This window comes from Triticum aestivum, chromosome 7B, assembly GCF_018294505.1.
Source record: "Triticum aestivum cultivar Chinese Spring chromosome 7B, IWGSC CS RefSeq v2.1, whole genome shotgun sequence".
Classification (NCBI taxonomy): domain Eukaryota; kingdom Viridiplantae; phylum Streptophyta; class Magnoliopsida; order Poales; family Poaceae; genus Triticum; species Triticum aestivum.
The window spans coordinates 112,435,790-112,459,914 of record NC_057813.1 but is presented as its reverse complement, the minus strand read 5'-3'; the positions used below and the strand labels follow the sequence as shown (position 1 = coordinate 112,459,914).

The 24,125-nt window shown below is 46.0% G+C and overlaps 1 protein-coding gene across 1 annotated transcript; it reads right to left on the bottom strand.

Annotated features, from left to right (window-relative positions):
* Positions 1–10,086: 10,086 nt before the first annotated feature.
* On the bottom strand, positions 10,087–23,813 carry LOC123157097 (probable fructokinase-6, chloroplastic). The gene is made up of 7 exons (XM_044575343.1): positions 23,476–23,813; positions 22,149–22,366; positions 21,121–21,333; positions 20,796–20,993; positions 20,573–20,710; positions 19,961–20,077; positions 10,087–10,646 (listed from the first exon to the last, which is right to left on the bottom strand). Exons 1-7 carry the CDS (start codon positions 23,609–23,611, stop codon positions 10,512–10,514), a joined length of 1,155 nt encoding a protein of 384 aa, XP_044431278.1. The 5' UTR covers positions 23,612–23,813; the 3' UTR covers positions 10,087–10,511.
* Between the last annotated feature and the right edge of the window lie 312 nt (positions 23,814–24,125).

Genomic DNA, 24,125 nt, shown 5'->3' with positions numbered 1-24,125 from the left:
GTATGGTTTTGATGAGGGTATACTTGTCACCATGGATCTTGGTGATCCTACAGTTGCGCAAGAGAGACCTACGATTTTCGTCCTTGTGGATACACCTCCAATTCTTCCCCCATGTGAGCTTAACATAGTTATTAAGTAATTTATATTATTTATTTCAAAATAGTTGACAACTTATTTCCATTGGCAGCTTATTTTCATTCTTCAAAGAATGTGCAGAAGATGGTAGACAGAACCTACTACACCGAAGGCTCCGAACTAACTTATCACGAGAAAAATCATCTGGTCACATTTTGTACTGATATTGAGAATTACAATGTCTACAATCGAACTCCTCAACATTATGGTCAATACGTGCCACTAGTGCACGTGTTGAACTACGGTAACTACCATGAAGATACCCTGGTAAGATTTTTTACTATTATGACATCCGTGCATCTTTTTGCACAGTTCTAAAACTAGTACATCATTGCTAACTACGAAGTTATTACTATGTTTTTCAACAGATAATCCCGAATAATTGTGTGCCTCATCTGATGTATACACACGGTAGCCTTCATGTTTTGAACATACAACCAGGTCTTCCTACGAATCTGAGTTGTCCATACCGGGTTTCTAAAAGAAGTGGAGACATGACAATCAAAGAATGGAAAAAAATGTATGGACAGTCGTAAGGAGCTTCTTGGAAGCAACAATCAGCGAAGGGCAAAAATTGGAGACAGGATGATCGCCATTCTTCATAATGGAGAGTCGTGGTCGATATTGTTTTATGCTATTTTACCTTAAGGGTGTTTAGGTCATGTCCTACCTGATACTAATGATCATGTGCTAAGAACAACTATGTAGGGTTGGCTTCGATGACTATGAGGATGATGATCGTATGACTTATTATTAATAACGAGTAGAAGTTGTATGATGATGCATGATTAGTAGGACTTGTTATTATATTTGATGATGTATGATGCGAGCATGCATGAGTTATTATATCAGCTGGTGAAATGAATATATATAGCAGCAGCGTTGGTAAACCAAGGACGAAGATATAAGAGAGGACACTTCTCTCTATTAGCTAGCTAATAACAACCTAAAAATAACCCCCAAAACCCCTAAAGCAACCACTTTTCTAAAAAAAACATGGACTTTTGGTCCCGGTTGGTGCCACCAACCAGGACCAATGGCCCCCTGATTGGGCTCGGCGCACAGGGCCACGTGGAGGCACATTGGTCCCGGTTCGTGTTTGAACCGGGACTAATGGGTGAAGGTATTAGTAACGACCCATTAGTCCCGGTTCATGAACCGGGAGTAAAGGCACTTACGAACCGGGACTATTAGGTAGTTTTCTACTAGTGCTTGTATAGATGCAAAATGTATTTTCGTATTTTCCATAGTGGCCTTGTATAAGGGAATGGAGGGAGTAACTTATGTTACACTGGGCAAATTCGGCATCTAGGGATACACGTGAGCCTTACAAACTGGAAAAAAAAAGTAGTAACAAACCTACACCGATAAAAAAATGTGAGATTGTTGAGATGGATACCTTCTATCTCAACCATCTGGAAAAAAAATCTATAGTAATTGCATTATTGCTTTTTTTTATTAACAACCCAAGTTTCATCTTCAACTTTTATTCCATGACCATCCACACTTCCTAGATGTGCATTACATATCACATGCGTCAATCCGTAAAGTACTCCTACATTCCAACGTGTTCCTTCATCCTCTTACCGGAATGCTCCCAATCCCCCAAAACTGCACAGCCCACTAAAAGATTCAATGGTTTCTCTTTGAAGGTTTACATTGTAATTTATCTTGCTTGATGTACATTTCATTGATAGATTTGTGAACTATTTGTTGTTGCAGAAGTAAATTTACTAGCTAATGATGCTTGTCTGTGCTGAGATGTACTATATGCATAGTTGCTTTAGTACTTTAGGCCCAACAAGTATTAAACTAAAGACTAGCCCCTTCCTTGTGAATTTTGTTTTCTTTCAAGCCAATGCCCCTTGTATTATGTTCAAGCTCCGACACGGGTCGAGGTTCAGTTCTTTCATTACAACGAACAAGGAATATGTGCGCGTGCGGCTTAATTTACATTTGTCAATGCATGAATTCGACATGCGTGATTGCTAGTGTAGAACATGTATTTGTCGCACACGTCAGTCAAATTTGGTTATACATATGTGAGATGGAGTTTGCTTGCAAATGTGAGTTGGAGTATCACTTTGCAAAATGCACTACACACTGTGGGTCCTCTAGGAGATACTACTATCGATTAAAGCAGAGAATGCAAGAGAAAGAGAAGCGGAGTGATAGGCTGGGAGAAAAGGCTGTGCGTCGTTGGACCTTGCTGGCTAGTAGCTTATATTAGGCCTTTTTAGGAGAATGTCCGGGAAAAGAAACACCGATCAAGATTCCAAATGTCCTCCCCATGGCCTAGCTTGACGGTGGCAACATATCATTAAGCCATGCCCTTTCCTTAAACAGTACTGCTAATACTCCTTTGTGCATGCAATGCCTAGTGGTCGATCTTGGTGCATCGGTCGCCAACTGATCCACGAAAGGAGGGATTTGGCGCCTAATGCAAGGGATTACTATTGCCCAACCAATGCCTGTTTCCCGGAGTCAAATTGTTTTCAATTCGTCGGAAAACAAAATTCGCTTTCTCAGAGATACATATAGGAGCCCTGCATATACCCTACGTGAAAGGAGTATATAGCCATAGTCTCATAGAGGCTATTCATCTGCGTCATGAATGGCGTATTTTGTATGTGCATGCATGACGCAGGTGTGACGTAGAGTGGCGATTCAGATGATGCGGCGGGTGCATGTGGCGGGAAGGAACCGTGCATGCATGCATGCACGGGGTCATATGGATCGGGGCAGGCATGAGCCCATGCTCTCATGTGTAGCACCGTTGCTCCATCCCGGTGCCCGTTATGGCCGGGTGCTCAGGAGAGGGGTTCCCCGGGCATGGGCTTTCGGCGCCGTGACTCTTTGCTAGTTTGCTTTCATCTCATGGACGCAGCAGTTCACGTGACATGGAAAAAAGGAACCCATGAATGCCATTCATGTGTGCATCAGTGGAGCATTTTTTATCTTGTCCACTAGCTAGCCCACTAGGGTTTCCCGATCATGTTACACGTAGAGGTCTTCAGGTTTTTGCTTGACCATAAAACCTGCACTCCCATACCTTCGATCCAAGCATTTTTATCCGGGAATGAAATACTTCTGTGTCATGCATGCAACCCCACGAGCGCGCGGGCTTTGACTTCGTACGACTTCGGCGCCACTTGCCTCAGTTGATCAGCTGCATACTTCTCTTGCACGCATCAGTTTTGGCAAGATCTTTCTTTAATGCTCCTACTCTCGAGCGAAAATACAGTGCAATGTACACGTACTGCCTACATGTTTGGGACAAACAGAGTAAAATAAAATGGGAAATAAAATTGCAAGGCCCACATGGATCATCCCAAAGCAGAAATGCAGAGTGTAAAAAAAATAGCATTGGACCGATCAAATCGAGGAGGAGGAGGCCCGGGCTTGAGAAGTGCATGGGCCAGCGGGGCTGCGACGAGCCCATCGGCGTGTTGGGTTGGGCGCGCCGAGAAGAGCGACCAGGCTGTGGGAGAAAAAAAAATTTGTGGAACTCGATGCCGCCACCACGCTACTTCCTGCATCAAATCTGGGACCAGCCCCTCAAAAAAAAAATCGGGGACCAGGAGCTTCATCGATCGTTTGCCTGTCTCGTGTCGACACGGCGACCCCATCCGTCGGAATAGGATTGGCCCGTCCACATACACATTGCACAGTGCACATACTCCCGCCCCGCTTGGATGCACGCGCGCTCGCGAGGTTTACTCCCCGCTTATTATTATTTTGGAGCGTTATCCTCCTAGCTCGATCCGCTTAATCAAACGACATTCTTAGGTTCCCCATGGGCTGTGGCATGTGCTCCCCCGCGAAAATCCTCATTCTCCACCCCATTCCTTTGACCAGTCAAACCCGAGCCACCACTCATCAGCCCGCGCATTTTACCACGCCAGCTGCACGGAACCGTGGTATGATATCTACGTGTTCATGATAACACAGACTAATGTTCTTGGGACCAGGGTGAAATGGTTGGTGATCGGGTAGAGCTAGCGAGCCGGTGTGGTGGAATGCCGGGGGAAGGAGGGAGGTCGGCTGCGTGCGCATATATTTGCAGGATTCGGGGTGAGACGGAAGAGATCGTGCTGTTGGAATCGGAATTGGGTCCGAGCAGCCGCTGCCGTTTTTCCTTTAAAAATGAAATACGCCTTGGACTTGGGTCTCTCTTCCTTTCTGGATGCCGATTCTCGTGTCGGAAAGCTTACCGCGCACTCCGATCGTCGCTCTCGTGCCCACGACTTGGATGGTATGGTTCGCTGTTTGCTAGTCGCTGGATTGTGCATGGGCTCCGAGTCTTCTGACTGTTGGGCAGGGCCGACCCTGAGGAGGGGCAGGGGGGGCGACCGCCCCGGGCCCCCGAAGTCTAGGGGCCCCCTCCCGGGCATGCATGTTGCCCATGGGCTAGTCAGGTACGTATGTGTATCTGTGCAGGTAAATCCATCCCACGAGAGAAACTGCCTCCTTCTTCTGTTTTGTTTGCGATCCAAGAGGGGGCCCTCAACGAGATGTGGAGCCTGGCCCAGCGCATGGCCGACGGCCTGACCATCGGTAACATACAGCGCATAACCCACGTATCGTTTTTTTTCAGCCAAACGATCACGTCAATCTCTAGTCCCCCAATCGTGGGAGGACCATCTCTACCGATGCCGCCGCCGCCGCCGCGGCCACGACGGAGGATAAATCTGCAGGCTCGTCTTCACACCCTGGTAGTTAGGGAGGCTCATCTTCACATCCTGGTAGGTAGGGATCGCTTTGATCTTTTTTGGATTGAATCCCGTCAGTTCGTATTGATTTTGAGATTTCTGCCCTTTCTTGCTCTACGAAATTTCTCCCATATTGCTTATGAAATCCAAGGCATCCAAGGCATTCAGATGGTCCCTCCCATATAGAAGATTTCAATTTGGATTTTTGGATCAGGAATTCAGGATCAAAGTGGACACAAAATGATGCTTTTGTATCTGCATAATACAATGAATCTTCTGTTCATTTCTCATATTGCTTATGAAATTTAACCCATTATCCGTATTAATTCTAGGGCTTTGAAGATGATTTTTGTGCTTCATAAGATACCAAAGAAGTCTTATAAAAAGAACATGTATAAGGAGGCAGTGGATGTTTTGATAATGGCCCAGGTATGCTTCCTTTATGTGATTGTTTTTGTCCTACTGTCAGAAGCATGTGCATCTTATAAATAGATATACATTGACAAAAACAATGTGAGGTCAGTAAATGTCCCAAGATTGATTCGGTTTGGCAAATTTACACATTGAAAAAAAATTATTGAATAAGATTGATATTCATATCATCAATGTAACCTTTACATCAGCAAAGTTAAAAAAAATAAGGTAATGTATAAGGGCCCCGATTCTTGTTTCGCCCCGGGCCCCTGAAATCTCAGGACCGGCCCTGCTGTTGGGGGAGAGAGATGCATGGGATGCATGCATGGCGCCGAGTGGAGCGAATGGAGAAGGCAGGCGTGGCTAGGCTAGGCTAGGCTAGGCAGACAGGATCCCGCGATCTCGGCCAACATTCCTCGGCACACGGCGGATTCACGTCTACTCGAAGCTATGGTTAGGAAGAAATGTCGCCCTCAGGTTCAGGAATGTATCGCTCTGCAGGGTGACGTGTTCAGATTCAGTCCTTTCGAATGCACGCTTCCGCGCGTACGGACAAGGTAGTACGTATAAACTAGGGGGATGATTCTTATACCTTATCCTGCTTGCAAACTTGAGCTGTAGCCGTAACTGCGCATGTGACGTGCCACCTAGTTTGAGCTGTTAGTTTATTCAGACTGAAGCTGTAAATTTATTTGTCTAATAACTATGGGTTTTACTTTGTTACTGATTCGCAACATGCTAGATGTATCACTTATGCTACTACTCCCTCCGTCCCAGGAGGGAGTATGTCTTATGGGCTGAATTATTCTTAGAATTCTTGGGAATTTAAAAAAAAAGGGTTTTCTTCCTATGCACAAGATACTTTGTCAAAGATAGTCTCTAGTTACTTCCCGAAAAAAAACAGAAGATTTATCCCGATTCTGCGGTTTGTAGGGGTGCTAGGATCCGGACTACAAAAAAAATTCATGATGAATTATAAAAGGAATCTTTTGGAATAGCAGAGGTCTGAAAGACTTGGCTAAAAGAAGGTTCCTTGCTGAGGCATCTCTAGAGCATCGATTAGATTTTATTGCTCTCTCGGAAACTGGTCGAGAGAACTTTGCGCCCCGGTTTCTTTCTTCTCTTGCGGGCGGTGTTGAGTTTGATTGGCATTGTCTGCCTCCGCGAGGAAGATCGGGTGGGATCCTGCTTGGTGTGAGATGCGATTCGCTAGAAGTCCGAAGTGTAGTGATGGGCGACTTCGCGGTTAAGTTTCGAGTCAGGTCTAAAGTTGATGGTTTCAACTGGACTTTGATGGCAGTATATGGTGCCGCACAGCCTGAGCTTAAACCGGAGTTTTTGGCGGACCTTGTGCGAATCTGTGGATTCGAGCAACTTCCAATTTTAGTTGGGGTGATTTCAATATCATTAGGAGGAGAGAGGAGAAGAATAATGATAATTTCGATGGTAGGTGGTCGTTTATGTTCAATACCATTATTGAAAGCTTGGATCTAAGGGAGATTGAGCTTTCTGGCAGAAAGTTTACCTGGGCTAATGTTATGCCAAACCCGACATATGAAAAGCTTGATCGAGTTCTCGCGAGCATTGAGTGGGAGCAGAAGTTCCCTCTCATAACGGTACAAGCCCTCTCGCGTGGAATATCTGATCACACACCCTTGTTTGTGGACTCGGGGGAGCCGAATCATGTGGGAAACAAAAATACCTTTTCCTTTGAGATGGCCTGGTTTGAACGCGAAGGTTTCCTGGACCTAATTGCCCGGGAGTGGGCTAAGGGTGCAGGAGGTAGGACTTCGGTCGAGCGGTGGCAGCATAAGATAAGGCATTTGAGAAGTTTCTTATGGGGGTGGGCTAAGCACCTTAGTGGGGTGTATAAGATTAAAATTGAGGCCCTTGACGTAAAAGCTGAAACTACGATCTTGCAACCAGCAGAGCTTCAGGTTAAAATTGAGGCGGAGAAGAGGTTGAAAGAACTTCTCCGCGAAGAAGAATTGAAGTGGGCATTGCGGGCTAAGGTACGCAAAGTTGTCCATGGGGACGCAAATACTCATTCTTCCACTTGATTGCTAATGGTAAGCACAAAAAGAAGAGAATTTTTCAACTTGAACAAGATGAAGGAACTATTTTAGGGCAGGACAATCTCAAAACCTATATAACCGAATATTATAAGCAGTTATTTGGACCTCCGGAGGATAGTTGTGTGTCCCTCGATGAGTCCAGGACTGAGGATGTGCCTCAACTATCGGCTGCTGATAATGATATTCTGGTTGCCCCGTTCACTGAGAAGGAGGTGTTTGATGCTATTGCACAAATGAAAAACAATAAGGCTCCCGGACCGGATGGATTCCCGATCGAGTTTTACAAAAAGTGCTGGCACATTATTAAGGGGGATTTGTTACCTATGTTTCATGATCTGTTCTCTGGACAGCTTCAAGTATTTCACTTGAATTTTGGAACAATCAAACTGCTTCCTAAGAAAACGGATGTTGTGAGAATAAAGCAGTTCAGGCCGATCTGCCTTCTCAATGTTAGTTTCAAAATCTTCACCAAGGTCGGGACTAATAGGCTCACACAGATTGCGCATTCTGTGGTGCAACAGTCCCAAACTGCTTTCATGCCGGACAGAAACATCCTTGAAGGGGTGGTCGTCTTTCATGAAACGCTCCATGAAATCCATTCAAAAAAACTAGATGGTGTAGTTTTTAAGGTGGATTTTGAGAAAGCGTACGATAAAGTCGAATGGCCATTCCTCCAACAGGCATTGCATATGAAAGGTTTTGATGAAGCTTGGCGCCGCCAGGTTGAATCGTTTACGCAAAAAGGGAGTGTTGGAATTAAAGTGAATGACGATATTGGTCATTACTTCCAGACACATAAAGGCCTAAGGCAAGGAGATCTGATGTCCCCTATCCTGTTTAACATTGTGGTTGATGTGTTAGCAATCATGATAGGAAGGGCTAAGGAGAATGGTCAAGTAGGTGACTTGGTACCTCATCTTGTTGATGGAGGTGTATCCATCCTTCAGTACGCTGATGATACAATCATCTTTATGGAGCATGACTTGGCCAAGGCGAGAAATATGAAGCTGGTATTATGCCTCTTCGAACAATTGACCAGCTTAAAGATTAACTTTCACAAGAGCGAGTTGTTCTGTTTTGGTAGAGCCAAGGATGAACAAGAGGCTTATAGGCAATTGTTTGGATGCGATTTGGGGACTTTACCTTTTTCTTACCTAGGTATACCAATCCACCACCGTAAGCTAACAAACAGAGAATGGAAATGCATCGAAGACCGATTTGAAAAGAAACTGAGTTGCTGGAAAGGCAAGCTCATGTCATACGGAGGCCGATTAATTCTCATAAATTCGGTGCTCACGAGTATGCCTATGTTTCTCCTGTCGTTCTTTGAAGTCCCACTTGGAGTCAGGAAAAGACTGGACTTCTATCGATCGCGTTTCTTCTGGCAGGATGATGAACTAAAAAGAAAATACCGCCTAGCCAAATGGGATATCATCTGTAGACCGAAAGACCAAGGGGGTCTTGGTATTGAGAATCTTGAAGTTAAGAATAGATGCCTTCTCAGTAAGTGGCTGTGGAAGCTGTCCAGTGAGATGGATGCCACGTGGGCGCAAATCCTTCGTAGCAAGTAGCTTCAGACTAAAACTTTGTCCCATGTGACAGTCAGACCGACCGATTCGCCTTTCTGGAAAGGACTGATGAAAGTCAAATAATCCTTGTTTAATAGGACAAAGTTTAGTATTGGCAACGGGGCTAGTACACGGTTTTGGGAGGATACTTAGCTCGGAGAGGAACCCTTGGCCATTCAATACCCGTCTTTATATCGCATTGTTCAACGACGAGAGGTGTTTGTTGCAACCGTTTTTCAATCGATCCCCCTTAATATTCAGTTCAGACGGTCGCTAGCGGGCAATCGTTGGGAAGAATGGCTCCATCTAGTTAGGAGACTAATGGAGGTTCAGCTTTCTCAACAACCAGATGAATTACGCTGGAAGCTTACTAGGTCTGGAGTATTCACAGTTAAATCAATGTATATTGATGTTATCAATTCGAGCTTCATTCCTACCTCCAAGCATGTTTGGGCGGTCAAAGTTCCATTGAAAATAAAAGTCTTTATGTGGTTTGTTCATAAACAAGTTATTTTAACCAAGGACAACCTGACGAAGCGTAATTGGACATGACCTACTAGATGTAGTTTCTGTGATCGGGATGAGACGTCAAGCACCTATTTCTTGATTGCCCGCTAGCCAAAGTTCTTCGGCGGACGGTCCACATTGCGTTTAATATTACTCCACCGAATTTTGTCAACACGTTATTTGGGACGTGACTTAATGGGATTGAGCCCGACTTAGCGAGACATATTCGTGTAGGAGTGATGGAGCGTGAGCGCTACTCACTCAGATGAAGGCCAGGAAGCATTTGGTTACTGGATCTATCCGCTGGAAGATGGTAGCTCGGGATATCTTCAACCGGTTTGGATGACGGTCATGTAATAGGATAGGAAATTAGTTTACCTATCTCTCTTTAGCCAACCGGTTGTGGCGTCCTTTATTTGGCAAGTTTGTGTTTCTACCCAGTTTGGCTTTGTGTGAGCTTTTATCTCTTTTTTTTCAGTTCGAGACTTTGAGACCTTGTTGAAACCTTTTTGTTTGGTTTAATAAGATGGCCGTATGCATCGCTGTGATGCAGAGGCCGGGGAGATCCCCTTTTCAAAAAAAAAGGGTACTACCGTGCTACTAAAATATGGTTAGACCGCTAAAAAGTGTAGGAAATCCCAAAGAATTAGACAGCATAGAGATTCAATCCACATATATCAAGAAACAAAAAATAATAATTATCATGAATAGTACGTCATCCATATTTCCCCCTGAATAATAAACTGAGCTGCACACGATATAACTTTTTCTAGCCTATTTCTCTTTTTCATGGTTAGCCCGAAATGCACATCCTCACAGCACCAGCAGCAGATAACTGCGGTAAAAATATACAATGATTATACAGCAAGTAGCAGCTCTGAGGATCAAAACACAAATTTTACAGGCGAGATTGGACCGCAACTCGCATCTTGCATCTTATTTGGTTGGCCGGTAGCCTGGGGTACACCAGCAAGGCAACAAAGAGCTTAAACCAAATCGCACGGCCAACTTAGAACTATTCTAACATGATGCTTGACAGGCCAACGCTAGTTGCGTTAGTTTACACGACAAACCAGATGAAAACTACCTGCCTGGCAGACTTAAGCAACGACACTGGTCAGGGCATCAGCCACTTGCTGTCGGGTGGGCAATGCAGGAATAGCTCCTCTCTCAGTCACAGTGAGAGCTCCGCAGATATTTGCAAACTTCAGGGCTTCTCTCAACCGAGCTTCATCCTGTTTAGGCCACAAAACAGCTAGGTAAGCCTAGCACTAAAACCCCTGCTTCAGACTAGTGTCAAAATTGCAGACAACAAAAATACGTGGGCTTGAAAAGCAATGGTGCAATAACAAGAAATGCAATTCACTTTTCTTAGTATATTTTGGGCTGTGATACATGTGCTGTGTCAACTGAATATTTCCACGATCTTTAGATAATAACAGGTCAGGGTCTAGCCCTAGCTCTGGCTCACCCTCTCTAGTCGCCCTCGCCCTCTCTCTGTTGCACGCTCTCTGGCTCGAACCAAGGAGGGAGAACACGGTGGACACAGGGAGATTTCCGGCGCACGAACGCCTGCCGCACGAACGGCAATTTTCCTCGAGCACAAACTCGACTGGCCAACGATTACACAGGGCCGCGTCTCTCGCTAACAGACCCCCCCCCCACCCACCCACCCACACACACTTACGCACACACACACGCACGCACCCACCACGGGCTCGACCTGGACGTACACTGGCCAGATACTAGTCGGACTATGCCCATACACTAGTCGCACTATATGCCCAGACAATGCCCACGTCCGCCACAGACCAGACCTGGCGCGCCGACGCCGGTCACCACCGCAGGCCATGGCTTATTTGCGCCAATATAACACTTTCATGGTCGATGTTTGGGCCTTACCAATAGGGCATATTCTGCACTGCCCTTGCCGGACATGGTTACGTGTTTTCTAGCTTCATTTATCAAATTAGCATGTCCACAGTTGGTAGTGCCCACGCATGCATATGGCCCAAATACTTACAGATTAATGTGTATACAAAATAACTAGGTGTCCCTCCATTCCATAAGCTGTTTTTGATCAAGCACGGGGATTAAACAGGGCATACAACCAACGAAAAAAAGTTAAGAGAAATGACCATAGCATCCATAAAAAAGGAATAGTTAGTAATTTAGTACGCGTGTTTAATCATAAATATTGGAGCGAAAGAAATGATATAAATGCAGGGAAGTAAGAGAAAACGTCTGTCAGGTCGTGCTTTTGAAATAAAATTGCAAAAACTTCATGCCTTATATTTCGAAATGAAGGGAATGTGTTCCTACAGAAATAATTAGTATAGTTTTACTGATTGTCCTGCTAAGACAAGCAAATCAGCATTAACTCCAAGGTCATAGTGACACTGTGATTCCAGAGTTTCAGTTTCTTTTTATGAGTAGCAAAAGATTCCACCATTCCGGAGAATTTGATACAGAATAATTTTTTGATGCATTTTTTTAGATACAGGAAGAATTTTATTGCTCTTTTGCCGCGGCAACAAGGTGGTACATCCAACTACAGAGTATCTCCAGACATTACTAAATTTCTGCAGCAACCCCGCCAAAGCTACCTAGCCAAACACAAAAACAGATATGACATAAAGCAAATGAAAACGAAATGCTAATTGCTTGAAAATTGCTCTATTCCACACAAAGCCGAGTATGAAAGTGCCATTCGTCCGCTTAAGATGTCCCTGGCCAATGCCTACAGGGTTCGACACACCGTGATAACTGTGTCCCAAGCCTCCACTTGTTGTGTTGTGACGCTGAATCGCGGACCGTGATCGAAGCCAACACGTACATGACAAGATTTCCAGTTTGTGTTATTTCTATTATAGATTTCTAATTTGCATGTATGCCACTAATCAGTAGTTTGTTTATTCTGTACAGTTTCTCTAGACCGCACCTGTTGATACCGAAAAAGGCTTCCGCCCCGCTTTATATATAAAGCAAACCGCCCGCACCTGTTGTTTAAAATCCCCAGGACAAATTTTTCAAGAAAAACATCACAGCTACATTGAACGGAATGTTTGATGTATATAGATAGATGCATCAGGTATGAACGAACATTCATTCCTCATTCAATCAGTTGGAGCACATTCATGGCTTCAGGATTGCACATCTTTAACGAACGGCCGAAGCACTGCAGCTGCTCCTGGCCAGCGCCCGTCGGGGTTGGGAGCGGGGCCGAGACCAGCGCCGGGAGGGTCTTCTTCGACGGGGCCGCGACCGGCTGCAGGCGGGACTGCTCCGTTGGGGCCGAGGCCAGCAGCGCCCCCTGGGCCGGCTATGCCGGGTCGGGGTGGTGCTTCAGGTGGGCAAAGGCCGCCGGCGCCCAACGCTGCTGCTGTCGCCCTGCAGCGCAAGCCGCCTTCGGTGCAGGCGTTTCAGCCAAGGGCACTGCCCCCTCATGTCGCTGCCAGGCCTCCTCAGCGCTCAGGACCGGTGCCGAACGCGACGACGCAGCAAGGGGGTGGTGGTGGCGCGGGACTCAACCGTGCTCATACTACGGCGCCCCGGGGTCAGTGGGGCGATGATGGCATTGACGCGTATGGCAAGGGTCAGCATCGTGGGTCCTCCTCGGCCGGCGGTGGGCGAGGTTATGCCTGGCAGAGTGTTGGAACGGCTGAAAGACCCTTCCTTGGACCTACAGGTGGATTCGTCGAGGGCGCCTCTGGCCCGGATCGCCGGACGAGAGGTGGGTTCCGAGGACATCGTGGTGGTCGCGGTGGGAGGAACCGGTTCCGACAGCCTCCTCCCTCGACGGCCATGGCAGAGCCCACGACCTCTTCTGAGATGCCCACGACTGGTCAGACGGGCACTCTGTCCGGTGAGGCTATGGAGGTGGTAACGGCGCTGGCCGCTACTGAGGTTCCGGTGTCTGAGCCAGAAGTGGCGCCTGCTTCTCAAGCTGCTGACCAGTCTGAGGGAGAGAGAGCTTCTAAGTGGGCAAGGAAAAAAGAAAAGATGCTATGTTATCGGTGTGGAGAGCGAGGCCATTTCATTGCTGAGTGTGTTACTGAGCTTTGTGACACCTGCCTCAAACCAGCGCACGACATGGGAGAGTGCCCGATACTGAGGGATCTGATGCCGAGTATCACGATTTACGGTGTCTGCTGTGCTGAGCTGATGTTCTTTGAGTCTCCCTGTGCGGAGGAGGTTCCTGAGGAGGCTGAGAGCTCGACCACGGGTGTGGTCAAAGTCATGAAAGGTGACGTTTCTGAGGCTCAGATAATCAAGCGACTCAGGGAGTTAGCTCCGGGGGACTTTCAGTGGGAGCTTATTCGCCTTGAGGACAACAGCTATAAGGTTGAGTTTCCAAATGCCGAGGACTTGGAGCGGCTTCTCAGTTTTGGGATGTGCAGAGTTCCTGGAACTGAGTGTATTCTTGAGTTTCTTGAGTGGAAGAAAGTGGAGCCGCAGGGAAAACCACTCACTCAGGTTTGGTTGAGGTTCTCGGGAGTCCCATCCAAACTGGTTCGGGATGTTCGGGTTGCCGCAAGTTTGGGGATTCTGGTTGGCAGACCTGAGAGAGTTGATATGCCCTTCACACGGGCCAACGGGGTGGCTACGGTGTTGGTCAGTGTGCTGGATATCGAGTTCGTTCCTGATGTCGTCAAGTGGACGCATAAGGGCCTCGTTTATAACATAGATATTGAGTTTGAGGATTCTGAGTACTTCACTCAGGCTTTGGCGGGGATGGATGTGGACAGGCATGATAAGAACGATGGCTCAGGTAACTCGGAGGAACGACAGGGGGATGATGGGCATGAGTTGCCCAGTGGCCCGGTAGCTGACCCTCAGACGCCCGGAAATGGGGTGGCTCCTTCTACGACAGTCCCTACGAGTACCTTGAGATTCGGATCGTTTCAGGCGGTTTCTGCGCCGTCCAGGTTGTGGAGCGACAGGGTTGATTCTGAGGATGTGTTTGAGCACTCGTTGCCTTCACTGGACTTTGCCAAGGCTCCGGGCTCTCCGGTTGGGAGGGACGGTCTTCAGCAGGTGACCTCTCCCACTTCTGCTGGCGCGCTGCTTGGGGGGTCTCCGTCTGGTCCGACGGCTGGGGTGGCGTCGTCGCCCTGTGACGGCGGGTCAGCTTTGGGAGGAGGGCTCGGGCAGGAGGCCTTGGCTCTCCCCCCATCTTCGATTGACCGGATGGCCGGACCTGGAGAGTCATGGCCGACTGCCGGGTTGGGTGGGGCGCGGGGGCAGGCGGCCCCCGCCCTCTCTCCTCTGCGTAGGTCACCTGGTGGGGAGTCTGGGCAGGCGGCCCAGACTCATATGGCCCCACGCTTGCCGGTTGTCGACGCCGGGTCTTCGTCTGCTATTTCTGGGCTGTCCATTGGAGGTGGGGCAGGAGGCCCTACCCCCAACGGGGCCACCAGAGAGGCGGTCATCGCTTTTGGTGGCATTCCGGATCCTGTGTCTGAGGGCCGACGGATGAGCTGTCGCCTTCAGGACAAGGGGGATGTTGATGATATACAGCTGAGGTGCGCCATGCGGGCGGCCAAGCTTCATGACATGGAGGTCACTACGGGTATGTCAGTCAATATTTCCAATTCTATTTTGCATTTTAATAATGATGAGATCATCCACAATGCAAATGAGTTAGGAGTTTCACTAGGTAGTAATGATAGTGAAATTTCAAAATCTATTAATGATATTCTCGACCTAGAAGCGGATCGTGCCTTAGAATTAATCCGTAACATAGCTGCGGTTAAAACCATGAACGATTCGGATATTGATGCTTTGGGTGTTAGGGTACTCGATTCATTGTGTGCAGATCTTGCCCATCCACTCACTGAGATTCAGGAGGATGATGGCTTGTTACCCCGGGAGAAGAGTACTCCGGTAGAGGAGCTTGAGGTTAGAGCCGCAGAACTCGGTTGTGAGGACCGGGTGGAGGAGGAGAACAAGCCTAAGCGAAAGTGGAGGCGTAAGATTTATCCAACATCCGCGGTGCGTCGGAGTGCTAGGGTCCGTACAGCCAAAAAATTCCATGAACTATGAGAGGCATCTTCTGGAATAGCAGAGGTCTGTTGGACTTGGCTAAACATAGGTTTCTTGCGGATGCTTCCATTGAGCATAAGTTGGATTTATTGCCCTCTCCGAGACAGGAAGGGACAATTTCTCTCCTCAGTTCCTGAACACTTTGTCTGGCGGTGTCGATTTTGATTGGCATTGCCTTCCACCAAGGGGTAGATCAGGGGGGATCCTTCTTGGGGTGAAGTGTGAGACGCTGGAAGTCCGAACTGTAGTGATGGGTGACTTTGCCGTAAAATTTCGGGTAAGATCCAAAGTCGATGGCTTTAATTGGGCACTAGTTGCGGTGTATGGGGCCGCACAGCCGGAATTAAAACCCGACTTTTTGGCGGATCTTGTCAGGATTTGCGGATCTGAGCAGCTCCCAATCTTGGTTGGAGGAGATTTCAACATTATTAGGATGAGAGATGAAAAGAACAATGACAATTTCGACGCCAGGTGGTCGTTTATGTTTAACACCATCATAGAAAGCTTGGATCTCAGAGAGATAGAGCTTTCAGGTCAAAAATTCACGTGGGCTAACACTTTGCAAAACCCAACGTATGAGAAGCTAGATAGAGTCCTAGCAAGCGTTGAGTGGGAACAGAAATTCCCCCTGGTTACAGTACAAGCATTATCCCGCGGTATCTCAGACCACACACCTCTGCTAGTGGATTCTGGGGAGGCAACGCATGTGGGTAACAAAAATACTTTCTCTTTCGAACTTGCGTGGTTTGAAAGAGAAGGGTTCCTAGATCTGATAGCCAAAGAATGGGCGAAAGATGCAGGAGGAAGATCTCCGATTGAGAGATGGCAGAATAAGATTAGGAACTTGAGAAGTTTCTTGCGTGGTTGGGCTAAGCATCTTAGTGGGAGTTATAAGATTGAAAAGGAGAGACTCCTTACTCTTATTCAGTCCTTAGATGTGAAAGCTGAGTCCACAATTCTGCAGTCCGCAGAGCTTCATGCTAAAGAGGATGCGGAGATGAGATTGAAAGAGCTGTTGAGAGAAGAGGAGTTGAAATGGGCATTGCGAGCTAAGGTTCGTAAAGTTGTCCAAGGGGACGCCAATACTCAATTCTTCCATATGATTGCCAATGGCAAGCACAGAAAGAAAAGAATCTTTCAGCTTGAGTAAGACGAGGGTACGATCATTGGACAAGAGAACCTAAAGCTTTACATTACCAACTATTACAAGCAGCTTTTTGGGCCTCCAGAGGATAACTTTGTGTCCCTGGATGAGTCGAGAATTGAGGATGTGCCTCAGTTGGCTGCCGATGAGAATGAGGTATTGACTGCGCCATTCTCGGAGAAAGAGGTGTTTGACGCGATTGCACAGATGAAGAACTATAAGGCTCCGGGGCCGGATGGATTTCCTGCTGAGTTTTATAAGAGATGTTGGCATATTATTAAAGGGGATCTGCTACCGATGTTCCACGATCTGTTCTCCGGTCAGCTTCAGCTGTTTCATTTGAATTTTGGAACAATTACATTACTACTGAAGAAAACAGAGGCTGTGAGAATTGAGCAGTTCCGGCCTATCTGTCTTCTTAATGTCAGTTTCAAAAAATTTACCAAGGTTGGGACTAATAGACTCACACAGATTGCGCATTCTGTGGTGCAGCCGACCCAAACTGCTTTCATGCCAGACAGAAACATCCTAGATGGGGTTGTAGTCTTGCATGAGACCCTCCATGAACTCCATTCGAAAAAACTAGATGGGGTTGTTTTCAAAGTGGATTTCGAAAAGGCGTACGATAAAGTTAAGTGGCCGTTCCTACAACAGGCTTTGCGCATGAAAGGTTTCGACCCAGCTTGGAGAAAGCAGGTTGAATCTTTTACGCAAAAAGGGAGTGTTGGAATCAAAGTGAATGACGACATAGGTCACTATTTCCAGACACATAAAGGCCTGAGACAAGGAGATCCGATGTCACCTATTCTGTTCAACATCGTAGCTGACATGTTGACCATTCTAATAGGTAGGGCAAAGGATGCTGGCCAAGTAGGTGGCCTTGTACCTCATCTAGTTGATGGAGGGGTGTCTATCCTACAGTATGCTGATGACACTATACTTTTCATGGAGCATGACTTGGCAAAAGCGCGAAACATGAAGCTGGTGCTATGCTTATTCGAACAATTGACGGGCTTAAAGATTAACTTTCACAAGAGTGAATTGTTCTGCTTTGGAAGAGCCAAAGAAGAACAAGAGGCTTATAAGCAATTGTTCGGGTGTGAAATTGGGAGTTTACCTTTTACGTATTTAGGTATACCAATTCACCATCGTAAGCTAACAAATAGAGAGTGGAAGTGTGTTGAGGATCGATTCGAGAAGAAACTAAGCTGTTGGAAGGGCAAGTTGATGTCCTATGGGGGCCGGTTAATTCTTATTAATTCGGTCCTCACGAGCATGCCTATGTTTCTTTTGTCGTTTTTTGAGATACCAGTTGGAGTTAGGAAAAGACTGGATTTCTATCGATCCCGTTTCTTTTGGCAAAGTGATGATTCCAAAAGGAAATATCGACTCACTAAATGGGATATTATTTGCCAACCAAAAGACCAAGGGGGTCTTGGGATTGAAAATCTTGAGGTGAAAAAACAGATGTCTTCTCAGCAAGTGGCTGTACAAGTTATCTGTAGAGTCGGAAGCCTCGTGGGCGCAGATTCTGCGCAACAAGTACCTTCATTCCAAAACTTTGTCTCAGGTGACAGTGAGGCCGACGGACTCACCTTTTTGGAAAGGGCTGATGAGAGTTAAATCGGTCTTTTTCAACAGAACAAAGTTTATTATCGGAGATGGTAACAATACCAGATTCTGGGAGGATACATGGCTAGGGGAAACTCCTCTTGCGCTATAGTATCCGTCTCTTTATAACGTCGTGCAACGGAGAGACGCTCTGGTTGCAACCGTTCTTAGGACCGCTCCCCTTAATATCCAATTTAGGAGAACACTTGCCGGAGCGCGTTGGGAAGCCTGGCTACATCTGGTGAGAAGACTGATGGATGTGCAGCTTGCTCAACGGCCGGATTCGTTGAGCTGGAAATTAACCAGGAGTGGAGAGTTCACGGTTAAATCGATATACTTAGATGTCATCAATTCTAGCTCTATTCCCCTCTCCAAGCATGTTTGGAATGTCAAGGTCCCTCTGAGAGTTAAAGTGTTTATGTGGTTTGTTCATAAACAAGTTATTTTAACCAAGGATAATTTGACAAAGCGCAATTGGACCGGCTCTAAGAGATGTAGCTTTTGTGATCAAGACGAGAATATCAAACACCTCTTCCTCGATTGTCCTATGGCGAAGGTTCTTTGGCGGACTATTCACATTGCTTTTAATATTACTCCATCGAATAATATCAACACGTTATTTGGGACGTGGCTGGATGGGATAGAGGCCCAAACGGCTAAACACATTCGTGTAGGAGTATGTGCCTTACTCTGGGCAGTCTGGAACTGTAGGAATGATATGGTTTTTAACAGAACAACATATACTCATTTTTTGCAGGTCATCTTCCGAGCCACCACGCTAATCCGTATGTGGTCGCTACTCACTCAGACGGAGGCCAGGGAGCATTTGGTTACTGGATCTGCCCGATGGGAGATGGTAGCTCGGGCTATTTTCAGCCGGTTTGGATGGCGGTCATGTAATAGGATAAGCAATTAGTTTTCTTATCTTTATTTTGCATGCCGGCTGTGGCTTTTACTTCGCTGCTCTTTGTGAGCCGTTTGGGGACTATTGTGTAACGGAGTTACAGACCTTTGTTGGACCTATTTTATTTTAATAAATGTGGCCGTATGCATCTTTCTGATGCAGAGGCCGGGGCTGCGCCCCTTTTCCAAAAAAATAATATCGAGATTAATTAAGCTATCAGTTTGTGGTTGCCTGCTCAGCACTTCAGCTGCTCGGCCTTCAGTAATATGGACTAGGCTTGCGTGGTGGGAATTTAAGTGGTCGGCAGAGAAGATGGTGGGTTTCAGAACGTGAACGCACAGGAGGATAAAACGAATAAACGATAACCTCTGCTCGCCCTCATGTGTGCTCTGAGGATTATCCTAAGCCTAAGACCCAAACTGGACAGAGTTGGGCTAGGACTTCAAAGAAATCACAAACTGGAGCTGGACTCTTTCCGAATTACTCATTTATTTCCTAACTCAATTCTTCTTCCGATACTTACTTAAACTCTTCCCTTTTGATCTTCCTAACATGTCTGCCTTACTGGACTACAACTGCAGCACCAGTCGCACACTTCATGCTGCACCCCAAAAGGAGCCCAAAATACTCAGCATGTTGTGCATAACTTTCTCTATAGTTGTTCAAAACTTAGAAATTGGACTCTACAGATAACAAAAGTAATATATCACTTCGTCATTTGGAAATCATTTCCTACTTCCATCGACAATAAATATGTAGGAAAAATTATGTATGCCTCACCGAGCTCACTCTCTACTCGAGAGGCTGGAAAAGAAAACTCCATATTCTGGCAGTACTAGTCATACCTGAAGGAGTGAAAAATCTGCAGCTAGCTGTGATAATATTCCAGCAACAAAGGCATCCCCAGCACCAGTGGTGTCAACAGCAGTTACCTTCAATCCACCAACTTTCCCACTAAATTCCTGTTGTTTTACAAAAGGAACAATAATTCATATTGTTAATATAGACTTTGTTACACAAGACCAGTAAGTGACTGCATGAAATAGTGAAGGACATTGTGATCTCCACCCTACAGGTCTGAATATGCTCATAACAGATAAATAGTTTACTTTCCGCCAAAAAAAAAACACAGATACATAGTTAATACTACTTGATGAAAAGAGAGGTCTCCCAAGGGCAATAGGCTAGCAACCTAGCACCACTCGGCTACACAACTCTGGTTTTCCTCCTGCTTTCGACTACAAGAGGGAAATCCATCTTATGCTCTGCACCACGTTTTTCTATAATTCAGGAAAATATTTTAAATGCTGTATGACTTCTGCGACATGACCAAGTAGGTTCAAGGAGATACTAAAAGAAGTGCGGCTGCATCTCAGCAATCCCTTACCATTTACTAACAGAAGTTGCTGCAAACTTCCAATAAATGACCAGATATACAGTTCACAGATAGACATTACCTTGGAATAATATCTACAGCCATCTGGACCTTCAGTGACAAGAAGCAACTTCGTGTTCGGATGGATAAGTTTCTTCACAACAGAATCATCATATGGATCCTCCCCATTTGTCAAAAAGGAAATCTCCTCTGCACTTACCTATTTTCAAAGCAGATGCGTGATCAAGACAATAAGCCTTTGGTGAACACAAATAATTTGCAGGCTGCTGCCTGTTAGTTGTTACCTTGATAAGATCAGCAGTATCCCATATGCTCAGGATACCATCTCTAGCATCATCAGCTGATGTCCACAGTGGGAGCCTCAAATTCGGATCATATGAAATTAGTACCCCAGCATCTTTAGCAGCTTTGGAAGCTGCAATATGTGCAGTTTTACATGGCTCGGTTATCAGACTTATTGATCCATGATGGAAGATTTTTGCCTAGCATGATTGCCATGATTAAGTTAAGTTCAGCTTGTCACAAATATATTACATGATTAAACAAAGCTGTGGTGGTAGAGAAGCATAGATATTGCAATAATATTACAAAACCATGTAATTCTCCTACCTTCCTGATAAGGTCAAGGTCAAGCTCTTTTTCTTCAAGCAGCATGTCTGCACTTGGATTACGATAAAACATGAATTCGCGTTCACCGTCACTTCGAAGTGTCACAAATGCCAAAGCTGTTCTAGCATGAGTATCAAATAGCAACCCTTGATTGTTCACGTTATTCTCCTTCAGCATGTCAGATAGCATGTATCCAAATTCATCATCACCAACCTGAATGTGCTCAGTGTTAAATACATGAGCTGAAAAAACACCATGTACACAAATGAATGCACTTTGAGGTGAAAACAACATGGAATTAATGATATTTAGCACATCACACTTTAGGTCTCTAAATATAAAAATGATCTCATTTTCCAAAACAAAAAAACTATAATATCTTCCTGAAAGGTTCCTAAAACATGGAAATCTTCCTCGAGGATCACCAAACTTGCAGTTATCTGGCACAAACCTATCAGCTAGATCAAGTATCGAGATCTGCAAACATGGAATCACTTCTTGGCTCTGGTTCCACTTTCCTCGATCTTGGTAGAAGTGATGCTGTACTCATAGGCAAGATTCAAGGTGCATACTACCAAGATGTGTTACATGTGTAAGGATGTCAGAACTATATGAGCAGCCAAGCTGTCTGCAACAATGAGCAGGAGCCTGGAGGAATATGCACATGTTTCTACTCATGCAGTGCCTAAAATGCTGCACGGAACTTTATGCGGGTCATTGGAATGCTTCATATATGAGTATGTGAACATAGATGAATTTCTGACAGTTTTAGAAGTTTAGGAACTACCCCACGAGAAACTTTTTCTGAGACCCACCTAAGTGAAATTTGTGGGACGAAAAGTGCAATTTAGTCGATAATATTTCAGGGTGTATGCAGTGCACATAAAACTTTAAATTAAAACAAAAAATTGGCAACAATTTATCTGCGTGTATTCTCCTTTTTTCCAGCTGTAGTGTATTTACACATCCTTGAAATTTCCCACTCTTGTATTACAACATGCAGAAATAGGAAGAAAGTTACAAATTACCTTTCCAATGAAAGCTGCTGACCCACCGAGACGAGCTATTCCAACTGCAACGTTGGCAGGTGCACCCCCTGGAGCCTTCTTGAAGGCTGGTGCATCTGCCAATGACACCCCACTAACAGTTGGGACGAAGTCGATCAGCAATTCCCCAAAACACACCACATGTGGAGAATCGCTTGTTCCAGGGGTGCCATCACTGTTTGAAATTGCTTTGGTACAAACTATGGTTGAAAATTGAATCAAACAGGAATGATATCAAAATTCTTTGGCTTTGACAGAACCACATATAAAATAATAAAACATAGCTAGGAAACAAATCATCTTTCAATCCAAAAATAATAACAGTAATAGTTTAATGTGTGAAACCAACCCCAACCATTGCACTTGAAACTCATTTCGGTCCACAAAAAGCTCCTGAATGATCACTATACAGGCCAACAGTACCATGATACTTTATTTTGAGAAATGACAGGATCATGATGTTAGTACTTAGGAATGAATCAATGATATATGTTTCTGGAGCATCACCACGACAAAAGACTTGCTACCCCAGTACCATGGTTAACAGAATATGCATGCCAAACACATTTGGACTGTATAAATTTTTAAGGTACAATAAATCAGCCTAATTTCCAGTCTTCCACACCAGGAACTGTTTGCCATCCGCATATCTTAAGACTTTTTCCTGCCTACACTACCAGCTACTTGTACACAACACGCATACAGCACAGATACGGAAAACAAATTATCGAGAGCACAATGCATGCTTCTCAACCATGCCCACACCCACCATTCTTAAGCGCAACATGCAACCAACTTCCAAATATATGACAGGAATCGAAGGTTCAGCCATCCATGTCTCAGGCCAGCTAGGCATACCGGAGTCTGCATCCATTTTGTCCCTTAGACGGTTACCAGTACCACACTAGTATGCTACTCCTTCAGTAAGACAAAAAGAACTGTTAAAATTGCATAACGTTTATGCCTGAGGAGTCCATTCACAAGGGGGGGAAAGCATGCGTCGATCAAACCTAACTGGCATTTGATGATTTGAACTATAGTTGATGCCTAGCGAGTCAATTCATTATTCACACGAGGGAAAAAGCATGAGTCCACCACACCTAACACATTCGATGATTTGAAGAACTACATGGTAGTGAGCAGTGCCCCAACGCCTACAATCGCTTAGATCCTGGAGCTGCCTAAATAACGTCATCAAATCCGCCTGAATACTAACCCCAATCATTGGCAGGTAGCAACTACCTGTAACCGTCTGAGCATCGTGCACTCGTAACTGAAAGCATACAAGCACGTGGATCCAGTACGCTACCTGCTGACTTCCGGAGCGGCGCAGGCGCGGCGGAGGAGAGGGGTCGGAAGACGTGCCTGCCGCCGACGCGAGGCGGCGGGGAGGAGGGGAGGCAGCGGCCCGCGGCGCAGGGCGGGGCCGCCGCGCGGAGAGCCATGCAGGTGTGGATGCCGGTACGGCCTCACGGGCTCGAGCGGCACCGACCGACGGGTTGGGGAGTCGCTGCCGGCGGGGTAAGCGGATTGTGCTGTCGCTGCCGGCGGAGGAATGCGGCGGAGGAGGCGAGGCAAGCGAGCGGCTCTGTCTCCTGATTGGTTTTGGCTGCTGCGTTGGTGACCGGCGGGTGGAGTGGCGGCCAGCTGTGCGGGCGTTTCCCGTGACAATAGGGAGGATGTCTTTGCCGTCCGATCTCCAATGTTCGTGCAAAACTCCGAATGGACGGCGCAAGATTAACAGCAGCTTGGTAGTAATAGAAGCTAGTGGAAATTTTGCAGGAAACGGTGAAATTCTTAGACTAACATAAACATGGTGTCATGCAAAGCTTCATTTATTAGGTTATAGACTCATATTGCATTTGAACATGTGATATTACAGTAACTAGCTAAGTTACTCAAACTACCTCTCTCCTCATTAACTAATTGCCACATAAGCAAATTTGCTTAGTTGGACTC